Below are 12,831 nucleotides of genomic sequence, written 5' to 3'. Positions count from 1 at the left end.
TATATATAAAATTATATTATAATAATTTATAATTGTTGTATCTAAAATTATATTGTATTTATTTGTTATTATATGTAAAATTTATCGTATTTTACAAATTCTATGTTATATATCCTATAATTCTGTATATTGTTATTCTAAATTTTACATTACACATAATATATTGTATATTATATATATTATATAGTGTATATTTATTTTATGAAACAAAATAATTTGTATTTCAATTAAATAATTATAATAAAAATGTTACCTTCTCGATGGTATCTCTACCTTAATGAAGGCATTTGCCGGGTGAGGAGGTTTGCGTACTCTAATGAACCTGAGAGCTATGCCGGCGGTAACATATAGCGTTTTCGAATGAAGCAAGTTTGATCGCTCTGAGACCAATTAATGAATAAAGTTAATAAACTCTGTCTTGGATTCTAGGGGTACTTGGGTTATTAGATTAAACAATGCGAAATATTTCGAGTAAGCCTTTGATTGATTAATGAGAGCAAAAAATCTTGTGTTTTGAATCCAAAATAATGGAATGTATTTTACATTATTAATATTATTGATGTATTTTATATCTATATTAATAAAATTCACACAAAACCCATTTTCGATCGAACATATGTTCATGACAAATCTGGTTTAATAGCTCTCAAAGTGATCAAACTGACTTCACTCAAAATATAATTATAAAAAAAAATTAATAATGAAAAGCTATATAAATTAAAAATATGATTTAATAATGCTCAAAATGTTTAATACTTTCGTTTCAAGAATAAAAAAAAATTAATGCAATTTATTTTAATTTTTTTTTGATAATATATCGTATAAATACATATCTAAATCTCCCGAGAAAAGTATTATTTTCGCATTTCCAACTTTTTAATTAAAATTCTAAGTGGAATTCCACAAGATAGAAAAAACACTTAACATTTTATATGCTAAAAAAAACAATATTGCTCAAGATATCGCAATTTTTGACATTTTATAATATTTTGCGAAGATCTGACAGCTGATAGTATCACCGACGATCATACAATCGTGAAAAAATTAATTAACGCTATCAACAATTAAAACTCTTTAAAAAAACACGGTTAAAACTATAGGAAAATATAGATATAAATTAATTATGCTTACATAAATTTGTCTATATAATAGCTTTTAACGTGCATTGATGCGCAGAAGTGCATCCAACTGAATTCATAAATTAAAAAATTAATTAAATAATATAATTATAAAAAAAAATTAATAATGAAAAGCTATATAAATTAAAAATATGATTTAATAATGCTCAAAATGTTTAATACTTTCGTTTCAAGAATAAAAAAAAATCAATGCAATTTATTGTAAATATCTTCTACACATTATATTTAAAAATTAGGAAAAAAATTATTAAGAAAATTAATTTAAGAAAATTTATATTTCATTTTACATGCGCATATACATAAAATTATTTCAATTATAACTTATTATCGTTGTAATATATACTAGAATGACAAAATATGACGTGCAACTAATAAAACATTAATAAATCCATAATATTTCTCTGCATTTTTAATCCACAATTATGTATTTAGTACGGACATGCACCGAAAAGTGAATCTGGCCATGTAGTTCCGCGGCTTTGAAATGAATCTAGATGACGCTACTGTACGAGCTAGAAAAAGCATCTTTCGAAAAACAGCGGCGTGGCCTCTCTCAGGCTTTTCTCTGGTACAACATGCCACATGCCACTCTTGTCATCTTCAAATGACCGTGTTTAGTGGCGGTTGGTGATTTCACTGTCTGTGTTCTGTGTATCGTTTTCAAAGTTGCTCCTAAAAATGCCGAGTCAAGACGTTGTGACAACGAAAGTTGTGGTTCACCCGCTGGTACTATTAAGCGTGGTGGATCATTTTAATCGTATGGGAAAAATCGGAAACCAAAAGAGAGTGGTCGGTGTACTTTTAGGCTGCTGGAGGGCCAAGGGAATCTTGGACGTATCAAACAGTTTTGCAGGTTAGGACTTTCACAAATAATCTACAATATTATTTAAAATGTTTTGTATGTACAATAAGATAATTCTTCTATTTCTTTTTGGTATAAAAATGTATTAAAAATTGAATCGTAAATGTTTTTAAAGCTTAGTAAAGTATTAAAAAATAAATTTGCGTTTCAGTACCCTTTGATGAGGATGACAAAGATAAAAGTGTATGGTTCCTTGATCACGATTATCTGGAAAATATGTACGGAATGTTCAAGAAAGTCAACGGTAAAGACTTGTGAATAATGTGTGCAAGTTCTATAAAATTTATATGGAAGAATTTTTTATTACAATTCCATATTTGTTGATTTTTAGCTCGTGAGAAGGTGGTAGGCTGGTACCATACCGGACCCAAGCTACATCAAAATGATGTCGCTATTAACGAATTAATAAGAAGATATTGCGCCAATTCAGTCTTGGTGATTATTGATGCCAAACCAAAGGATCTCGGACTTCCTACGGAGGCATATCAAGCAGTTGAAGAAGTACACGATGTATGTTTATGTATACATTATTTAGTTATCTGTTAAAAAAAAATATATAATAAAATATTTGTCCACAGGATGGTTCCCCTACCTCCAAAACTTTTGAACACATCCCAAGTGAAATTGGAGCCGAAGAAGCAGAAGAGGTAGGAGTGGAGCATTTATTGCGAGATATCAAAGATACCACAGTTGGTACACTCAGCCAAAGAATCACAAATCAATTACTTGGCTTGAAAGGTCTTCACGAACAAATCCGGGAAATTAGAGATTATTTGCTTCAGGTATATATTGATTTGTGGAAGAAAATAATTCAGTCAGTTATTAATTACTGTCTGATTATATCCGAAAATAAATTATTTTTGTAGGTTGGCAGTGGAAAATTACCTATAAATCATCAAATTGTTTACCAGCTTCAGGACATATTCAATTTATTACCAGATATGACTCAAAGTAGTTTCGTTGATTCGTTATATGTAAAGACAAATGATCAAATGCTAGTTGTATATCTAGCAGCTCTGGTTAGGTCCATAGTGGCATTACACAATTTGATCAACAACAAGCTGACTAATCGTGATGCTGAGAAAAAAGAAACGGACGGAAAGAAAGATACAAAGAAGGAAGAGAAAAAAGAAGAAGAGAAAAAAGGAGAGGAAAAGGCGAAAGCTAAAAGTCAGTGATTGGAGCATTGCTCAGTTGCAAGATTGGAACTGTTAAAGTTGAGGACGATTATCGATTCTGTGTGTAATAAGCAAGTCTGTTCGCAATTTGTACAGAATTACATCCCATTTATAAATAATGATGACAGTTTAAATATGTATTACAACGGCATATTGTGATTTTTGAACTATTCCGGCATAATTCTGTGAATTTTTAAAATATTAGGCACAAAGAAGAATAGAAAACTTAACACTTCCATATTTTGAATGTAATGAATGGTGTAGTAAATATACCGAAGAATTTAGGATTAAGACATTTTTACAGAATATCATTCTAACCATTATATTTTCAATGTTTTAATTAACAATCCATTGATATATATAAACAATAGTACTGTATAAAAAACGAGGCTATTTTCCATATCTGTTTTCAATCTCATCCATTCATTAATTCTCCTAATCATTAGATTAATTGATGTTAAAGAAGTATCTTTTTAGATTGTCACAGATATGTTTGAAACAATTTAAAGTTTTAACAGCATTTATGATAGATATCATAGATAACATATTTCTTAGGAAATGCACAAGTCGTTAAAAAAGAGAAAGTATTACGTTTTTAATAAATGATTATTTTCTTAGTTTGCTTTATTAATTTATCATAAAAATGCTTTATATATATCTTACCAAAAATATATATATAAAAACACAAATACACTTACGAGCATGATCTTTGTACATATAATAGTTCTCGGACAAAATATATATATATAGATACACATATATAATTCAACTGTGTACATCGCACGGGATTATCCTTACAGCATGCCTACACATGTATGATTTGTGATTCGAGAGACATATAGCGGTATTCATTAAGAGATATTACAATGTATGTTATCTTTTATGAATTCTCTTTCGTCTTTATCTCTTTAGCGATATATAAATTTGTCTATTTATAAAAACCATTTATAGATTTCTCTCTACGAGAGAATTCCAAATCTCTTTCTATATTAAGATTCTAAAAGCAAGTAAAAGTAACCATCGATACGCATCGATTTTCGCGGCACCGCTATAAGCTATACCTACATAAGGTTCCAAATTCGTATCATTATAATGTTGAAAATACCAGTTGAAAGGACTGTCGTCTAGCACTCTGGCTTCTTCGTCGATGACGAACGCCTCGTTCTGGATCTCAGTCGTCGTGTGATCGACGATCTCGGCGCTTCTCTGAGCAGCGACCGATTTCTGTCTCTCCCGCAATTGTTCGGCATTCTGACTAAGGTACGGCGATGGGACTTTGGTTATCGTGGATCTACCGAGCGGACGTAAATTTCCCAAGGGCCCCGAAGACGGTAATTGTCCTCCCGGGATCAGAAGCGCGGACAAAGCGGACGCCTCCGTTCCTCGAGAAGTCGTAGTCGTGGTTTCTCTCGGGCGCGGATTCGATGTGGAGGATGTCGTGGTTACAAAGAAGTGCGGCACATCTGTTTTTGCCACTTGCGGATTGTCTATAATGTAACAAATTTTTATTTATTACAATTCTTTCTTTTCTTTGTTGCATTTGCGCGATGTAATGTGTCTATCAGTCACGAAGTTTTATAAGAATATAGAGCCGATTTTTTATTGAAATAAAATTCTATGGATTCTTGGCATTAGATTTTTTGTTAATTAGAATCAAAGGTTCACAAATCAATAGCAAAATTGTCTTTTTTGTCTGCTAATTTAACAGATTTTATTTTTTAGCAGACGATTACAGATTTATCAGCCAAGCGATCTAATAATGAAGTGTATCTGATATATAAATGTATCAAACATTTCAAAATATTTATTAAAATCAATTAGCATACCAGATTCATGGTAAGAGTCAGTCGTAGTGCTCAATTGAGTTGAATTCCTTTCATATTCGGATATTTCAATGTCCCAATCTTTATTGTTGCTTTCTTGTGACGGTACCACTTCCATCGCTGCCGTCACAATGTCCTTGGTAATTAGAACTTTTCCCGTTTCCGTCATTATCGTTTTAGGTGTGGTCCAAATTATTCTACTGGCGATTTCCATCTGTGGTTTTTCGATGAATTTAACTTCTTTCGAATCTACTTCTAGACTCTCGTCCTCGTAAATCTCGGTGGACACCGACGTTTCGTGAGCTTCCTGTGATGACTCCTCCACAATTATCGGTACACTACTTTTCGTTGCGTTGAACGCGTCAGAGCTAAATGAAAAAAAAAAAAAAAAATAACGTCCGAAGGAATTAACCAGGAACGAATATCGGTAACAACAGCAAGTTTAATTTTAACAGCAATTTAAAAAAAAATTTTAAATGTCAAGATATACATACATGCGTATTTTTTTAAAATTGTAAACCATTAATAAAAATTAATTAAAAGAATCGTGGCAAAGAGTCTGAAAAATATCCCTTTTTACCGTATTATATGTTAGACTTAGAATATTGTAAGAAAAAGTAATTTGAACAATTTTTACTTACTTGATTTTATTGACGTCGGGCAAAATCTTACGAGAATTGAAATTATTCGAATCGGTCGATCGGTCGAATGTCGGTGCAGTGGTTAACTCCTCTCGTTCCCGGAAACTCGTCCGAGGTTTTCCGACTCTGGAGACGATCTTTTCCACTCTGGTGATGGTGCTGTTTCCGCTTTTTCGTGGACGTTCCTCCGGCATCTGCGTACTATTGCTCGCACTCAATGACTTTGAAATGTTCTCGCGCTTCGCCTCCTGTTTCTCGTACATCAATCTAGGATCGGCGATCGGCACGAATCCGCTCTGGGCACGCGGCAGCGGCACGAAGCCACCCCTGTGAATTTCCGGTTCCGTGGGAGGAAAGGATCTGTAACGTCCTCGGCTGGGCCTATCCAGCTTTAACGAGGACTCCTTCCTCTCGGCTTTCCTCTTCGAATTTCCCCACAAATCGAAACTCATGCTCGGCAGAGGTAGACCGAAGAAGGTGAAGCCGGAGCTGCTGGGTGACGGTGGCATCATAGGGTTCTTTTTCACCGGTGACGTTTCGTTCCTCTGAGTCTGATGCTTCTGCGTTTGCGGTGGCGGAGGGATGATGTTTACGGTTTGAGTGGGCACACTGATGGTAGACACGCTGGACGGCGACGCGGATGTGCTCGTGTCGCTTCCGTTGTCCTGATAGTCCACATATTCGTATAGATAATCGGAATCCTGGGAAATGGAAGGCTTCTGGGTTGACGAGTCTTTTAGGTTCATCCAGAACGGTACCGTCTCTGTAACTCCGAACGCTAACAAGTTTCAATATAATTTAATAAACCGCAATAAGATATGGCAATTATTTGCTATAAATTTATAAATGCAATGACATCAGAATTAATCAATTAATTATATTTAAAATAGTTAAAGTGTAATTACAAAACATACCATTGTGTAAAAAATATAACATAATTTTTAAATAATAGATAAATATGAGATTTAATTTTTCTGAATTTACTTTGTGATTAATTTCTTTTATTTCGGCTATTAGTGGCTTACCAGATGAAGAAACCGAAGGCGTTGCAACGTTAATCATTTCAGATTCGCATCCTGGATGGACCGGTTCGACATATCTCTCGCGCTGGCAATCTTGACGCGATAATCTAAGTTCTCTAAAAAGAGAACCGTCAGCGCATCTAGGACCTTCCGAGGAAGCCTGCTGCAGCCATCCTCGTAGCCAAAGCATGCCGCAAGAACAGGATAATGGATTTCCTTTCTCGGAAATAAGAAAAAGATGTAAATATAAAGACGTATGGCAAAATATGCAAATATTGAGCGATGCTTTTATTGAGACAAACCGTCGAGAGAAATCGATATATTTCATCTTAAATATAATTAATTTGATTAAATTTTTTTTATTTTTATCGATTCAATTAATATTAAATTACCGTCGATATCCAGAACAGCAATGTTCGATCTGAGTCTTTTGAAAGCATTTTCGGAAACTGCGGTCATTCGATTGCTTCGCAGACTCAATACCCGTAATCTCGGCATGTCATCAAAAGGCGAACCGTGCACGGCGCAAATCCGATTGTTGTCCATCTGCATGCAGAAAGGAAAACGGCCTATGTAAAACGCGGCCTCGGCTATCTCCCCTAATTAACGATGCAAGTATACGAATAATTGCTCCGCCAGCAGAACGGCTCGTCTCGCACTATGGTTCACGCAGGAGTTTCACTCTCGACGAGAAAGTATTCTCCTTTATTAGCGAAGCGCTTTTCGCGCTCTAGCCATTTCATTTGTAATTCTTTACAGATTACCTCTCGCACAAAATAAATGTTTCACAAATTGCGCAGTCGCTTTACACACCCATAAATATTTTGAAAGTACGAATTTTATATATCGGAGCGAGAGAGATACGTGATATATTTTATATGTCTTAAAATTTATATTGTGAAATTTTTTTACTATACCTTTAATTCCACTAGCCACTCCATAGCTGCCAGACTGTCGCTTGAGACTCTCGATAAACGATTGTAGCTGAGATCGAGAACCTCCAGCGAGTGTAGACTCTCCAAGCCTACGTACTCCAATCCCGGCAGATTATTATGACTTAGATTAAGGAATAGCAAGTGTGGCACGTTAATGAAGGCATTATTAGCGACTTCCTGGATTCGATTTTCCTGTAATTCCGCACTCTGCAGCAGTGGTAGCTCGGTGAAAGCGCCACTTGGGATAGACTAGAAAATTAGACCCCCGCTTGTTTAACTCAATATTTATATATAAAATATTGTTTATATAAAAATCAGATAACAATATTATATATTGTATTTACATACAATACGGCTCACACATATGAAGCTTTTTAAACTTTTCAATTGCATCTAAAGAAGTAAATTATTCAAGGGGCAAAGTTTTGTTTATTTTCATCAAACAAAAATTATTTCAGTTTTATTGAATAAGAATCTAAAAAAAATTAAGTACAATTTATTACCTGCAATCGATTCCTGCCGAGTCTGACGGCCTGTAGTTCCGGTAAAGCTCTGATCGCGTTCCTCTCGATCACTCTAAGATCGTTATCCTCGAGATCGATCAGGGACAGCCGCGGCAACCCGTCGAACGCACCTTCCCGCAATTCTCGTATGCGATTTCTAACGAGTTTTAGCTCGAGCAAGGACGAAAGGCTGCTTAACGTTTCCGGCGATAGAATGTTCAGCTTGTTGAAGCTCAAGTCGAGAACTCGAAGAACCTTTAAACCGTGCAACGATCCGGGTAACTCGGTCAAAGTGTTGTGCGAGGCGTATAGTTCACGAAGGTCTCTGTAATTGACATTGCCGTTGTCATTTTGTGGGCACGGAATGGAAATTAAACGATCTATTCTCTTTTCCAAAAAGACATTTAAAAATGTGTAAGAGATTAGGATGTTTTTTTAATTTTTCTTTACAGTGTTATTTGAACCAACTTTGACGAAAGAAAGTTTATTGTAAATTTATCGTAAATAAAATTTAGTATAAATAGATTGTTATTAAAGAGCTATCTCTGTCTTATCCATGTTTTATACCTACATTTAAATTCGATTAAAGTATATTATACTAGAGTACGCTTTTGTGAAAGAGCATGCGATTAAATTTCGATGCAATAAAATTAAACTTAATGGACGAGTTTAAATAAAATTACGTATAAAAGTGAACCAAGTTACTCCGAAATTAGTCGACACGCCAGGCCGATGCTACACAACGACAAGAAAGAGATATTAGCGTGTGCACGAAGAACTTTCTAGGTACCAATTTAAGAGTGATGCAATCAAGTAACCACGAGTGAAACTGCTTTTTCACTAGAACACGAGGTAACAAAGGAGGGGAAAATTACCTTCATTGTTAATACACAATTGCTATCATTATATACTAAATTTTAAGAATTAAAATTGAAATACAAATTGATATTTTTTTACATGATAATATACAATATACATATATACAATTATATTTATATATATATGTATATATATGTGTATGTATATTGGAGAAAAACAAATATATAAGATGTCATAAATAATAAACTGTTAAGGCATTTAAAAATAAATTGCAAATATATATTTTACTGTAAATTCTCTATATGAAAACTATTAAAACTCTTACCTGGTGTTGGCGAAGGTAGCGTGAGGAATTTGGGCGAGATTATTTCTGCTCAGATCAATCCTCTGTAATCGTGTATTCTCCTGAAATATATCTGGTCGTAGAACTTCCATTCGATTGCCTCTAAGATTCACGTCCATTAGCGATTTCAAAGGGCGAAAGCTTCGTCCGTGCAACGTGACCAATCGATTGTATTTCAAGTCCAATTGTTCCAATCTCGAGAGTCCATCGAAAACGCCGTCGTCTACAACTCTCAAAGTATTATAGCCTAGACTCAATTTTCTCAAGTTTGACAGATCGGCCAGCGTGCCGGGCAGAATTCTTTCGATTCCATTCGCGCTTAGATCCAGCGATCGTAGGGCGGGTAGGACTAGATCCTGAGAGGACACGACCGGCAGAGCGACGATACGGTTCATGGGCATGTGAAGGTGCTCGATGTCTTTCGGTAGACCAGGGACCAATTCCAGCATACGATTCCAGCCGACGTCTAACTCGTATAGATTTGTCAGATGTCGGAAAGTCAAGGGATGAAGAACGGATAAGGCGTTTCTGGAGACGTTGATGTGCTCCATCGTCGGAGTGTTGAGAAAGGACTCGGGTTCGATGAGTCCAATAGCGTTACCGCTAAGATCCAGTCGTCTGAGATTCGGTAGATTATCGAATAAACGCGGCTCTATATGACGGAAATAGTTCTCCGAAAGATCCAGACCCTGAAATCAGACAGGTAATTGATTGAAAATGATGAAATATCATTGATACTTCAATCAAAAGAATGCGTGATTTCCAAGAATTAAAATTTTATTTAAAATTATTTATAAAAAATCCAAAAAATATGTGTTTAACTTTTGCTTCCATTACTAATGTTTAGAGAATGCAACAAAATTTTTACTTTTAACGCTGGCAGATTCCAGAAAGGAGCTTCCAGGAGATTCGACAAAGAATTATTCTTCAGTCTAAGCTCTCTGAGCGCCGGCATTGCCGTGAACGTTTCTCTCTGCAAAAATGCCAGCCTGTTGTGGTTCAGATGAAGCCTCTCCAAAGTGGGATGGCCTCTTAGAGCACCGAAGGGTATTTCCTCTAATTGATTGTGACTGGCGTCTAAAAATTTTAATCTTGGCAGAGCTTCGAGCACTGATCGTATCTCGGCCACATGACTAAGATCATTATTAATCAGCCATATTTCTTCCAACGCATTTCCCGTTCGATGCGGAAAGAATTCCGGGTGGATGCGATGGATCAGATTGTGATTCAGATCCACGGACTTGAGAGCCGGCACCCGTTGAAAAGCCCCGGCGAATATCTCCGTAATATGATTGCGCGATAAATAAATACGCGATAAGATAGGGAGATCGACGAAGGAGCCCTCGCCGAGGCGATTGATGCGATTCCGATCCAGATGTAACACCGACAACGACGGGAGATCCATGCACGCCCGACCGACCATACCGGCATCGACTATCGCGTTTCCGACCAGCGATATCTCCCTGAGTTCCGGCAAATCGATCACGGCCCGCGGATGAATCCAGTGGATTCCGGAATCGGTGACGTTGATCAGTTCCAGTCGGGGAAGACCACGAAGGAGGCCGGCCTCCAGTCTCGTCAGCCTCGGACTACCGAATACGTGCAGCTGCTCCAGATTGGGAATATCGCGAAAGTTTCTCGGGGCGAGTTCTAATAAGGCCGGGGAGTTGATCTGCAGGTACCTCAGTTTCGGCAAACCAGTGAACTTGGGCAGTCGCTTCATCACGCGACTCTGCAGCGTCACTGCCTCGAGACCCTGCAGATTCTCCAAACTGTCCACAGGTAAAGACCGCAAATCGGGCTCGACGATAAATAGCTCCAGCAGAGAATCGTGCAAACCCTCCAGCCAGCCGGACGACACCCTCTCTAGCCGATTGTTTCGCAGCATCAGGCGCAAGACTCGCAAGGTCGCGAATACCTTGCCGGGCAAACTAGGTAAGTTGTTGTTCTCCAAGATCAGTTCGTCCACCGGTTGGTTCATGTAGTGACTGACCGCCTTCAAGCCTTCCAGCACCTTCGGTAATTCGCTGTGGCTGCACCTGCGCGCAAATTTATTATGGCATTTTGTTCAGCACACGGGATTAATATCCTCTCATCAACTTGCCATATTTGAATCTCCATATCGCGCGTCGAGCATCTGCAGGGCAGTATCCTTTCCTGAGGCGGACATCCGTAGTCGGAATCTAACTGGGCACCGGCACCGATGGAACGGAGTACCAGAAGCCAGCCGACTATCAGAAGTCCACCGCCTTCCGACGGCCTCACCATCGCGCATTTGGACCGTAGTCTACGAGCAGCAGTTCCGCATTTTCTGGAACATACGTTTGCACGCAAACGAACGAATACGAATTTGGAGGAAAATTAAAGAAATCGGACGCTGAGTAAATGAATCTATGAAACTCTCGATGTGTCAATTATGGATCGTACATTGATTATACGTTTTAAAGATTGATAACTAAATCTTACACATTCAAAACTCTTTTAAATAATTATTTTTTAAATTAAGTAACATGAAAAGACACATTCGAATTTTTTCCCAATTTCCTTCAACCTCAGAAGCGTTATAAGATCGCTCTTATACGCGCATTTTACGCATTAAATGTAATTTATTGTCAAAAGGCTATTAAAAAAATAACAGTTTCGACACATGTGACGAGACACGCGATAAAAATAATTACGTCGTTTCCTCGTCTACGGCGAGACGAAACAACGACCGATAATTGTCAGATTTTTAGGCGTTAAGAGCCCTTCACGGACGTCACGGTATGCCTCTGTATCCTGGGCGCGACGTCCTAAGCATCTTTATACGCGTGTACACAAGTCACGGTCGTAGACGATAAAATTGATGCCCCGTACCGTAAGCAAAGTTAAAGACCGCTAGGACAATCGTTGTCCGTAATAATTGCCGTCGCGCGAGTGCTCTCTTGATGTGTCTATATAGTAACGACGAATAGAGAACCGGAGAACGACTCAAAAATTAAAAAATTTGCACCTTGAAGAAAAAGAAAGTCGGAGAGATTGTTACATATTTTACAAGCACGCAGCGCTCGTTCGCTTAATGAGTTATCGACGAAGTATAATGTCAAATATAAAATATTATAAAATTATACAATTGTATAAAAAGTTGAAAAAAGTTGAAGAAGAAGAATCAGATAATATTTTATTCTGCTTCCTCTACTTTGCTTATTAGCGAATAATACTTTAGGATATAATATTTTGCATAATCGCCACGTGAGAAGAACAAATCGTAATTAATGTAAAAAGAGATTGCAATTTGGCGTGTGTGTAGAAAGATAAGGAAGACGTTCACCACGAAGATCTTGTCACGCGGAAACGCAAGGATTTCATAATACGCCGGTCTTTAAGAAGAAATAAAACAATCGGACGGCCTGAAAAGCCATTCGTACGTGAAAAACGTCGATATATGCGATAAACGATTCGAGATTGTGCCTTGTTGCATCAATGAAAAGAGCCGTCTCTATCTGATGCATCTGTTTCCGCATTTCGAGAGCCTCCGCGAGTATATTGGTATCATCATTTCTTTTTCAAGCTTAGATGATAAAAAT

The 12,831-nt window shown here is 37.0% G+C and overlaps 2 protein-coding genes across 2 annotated transcripts; one reads left to right on the top strand and one right to left on the bottom strand.

Annotated features, from left to right (window-relative positions):
• The first annotated feature begins 1,717 nt into the window (after positions 1-1,717).
• Positions 1,718-3,797, top strand: LOC115239169 (26S proteasome non-ATPase regulatory subunit 7). The gene is given in 7 exon segments (XM_029813538.1): positions 1,718-1,992; positions 2,153-2,245; positions 2,333-2,511; positions 2,580-2,783; positions 2,868-3,140; positions 3,142-3,193; positions 3,196-3,797. Coding segments are annotated over 7 exon segments (1,119 nt in total). The 5' UTR covers positions 1,718-1,817; the 3' UTR covers positions 3,339-3,797.
• Positions 3,798-3,939: 142 nt separating this feature from the next.
• Positions 3,940-11,533, bottom strand: LOC115239168 (protein artichoke). Its single transcript, XM_029813537.1, has 10 exons — positions 11,370-11,533; positions 10,134-11,304; positions 9,248-9,954; positions 8,104-8,428; positions 7,583-7,849; positions 7,058-7,211; positions 6,669-6,881; positions 5,644-6,421; positions 5,006-5,370; positions 3,940-4,666 (listed from the first exon to the last, which is right to left on the bottom strand). Exons 1-10 carry the CDS (start codon positions 11,531-11,533, stop codon positions 4,164-4,166), a joined length of 4,647 nt encoding a protein of 1,548 aa, XP_029669397.1. The 3' UTR covers positions 3,940-4,163.
• Between the last annotated feature and the right edge of the window lie 1,298 nt (positions 11,534-12,831).

This window comes from Formica exsecta, unplaced genomic scaffold (genome assembly GCF_003651465.1).
Source record: "Formica exsecta isolate Colony F162 unplaced genomic scaffold, ASM365146v1 scaffold365, whole genome shotgun sequence".
NCBI lineage: Eukaryota > Metazoa > Arthropoda > Insecta > Hymenoptera > Formicidae > Formica > Formica exsecta.
Note: the sequence above shows the minus strand (reverse complement) of the source record. Positions and strands in the feature narration are given on the sequence as shown.

Coding starts and splice junctions, on each gene's coding strand:
- LOC115239168 (XM_029813537.1), bottom strand. CDS start 11,533: ATGGTGAGGCCGTCGGAAGGCGGTGGACTTCTGATAGTCGGCTGGCTT. Junction 6,882..7,057: donor TGCTGTTCTGGATATCGACG/GTAATTTAATAT, acceptor TTTCCGAGAAAG/GAAATCCATTATCCTGTTCT. Junction 5,371..5,643: donor CCCGACGTCAATAAAATCAA/GTAAGTAAAAAT, acceptor TTTTTCATTTAG/CTCTGACGCGTTCAACGCAA.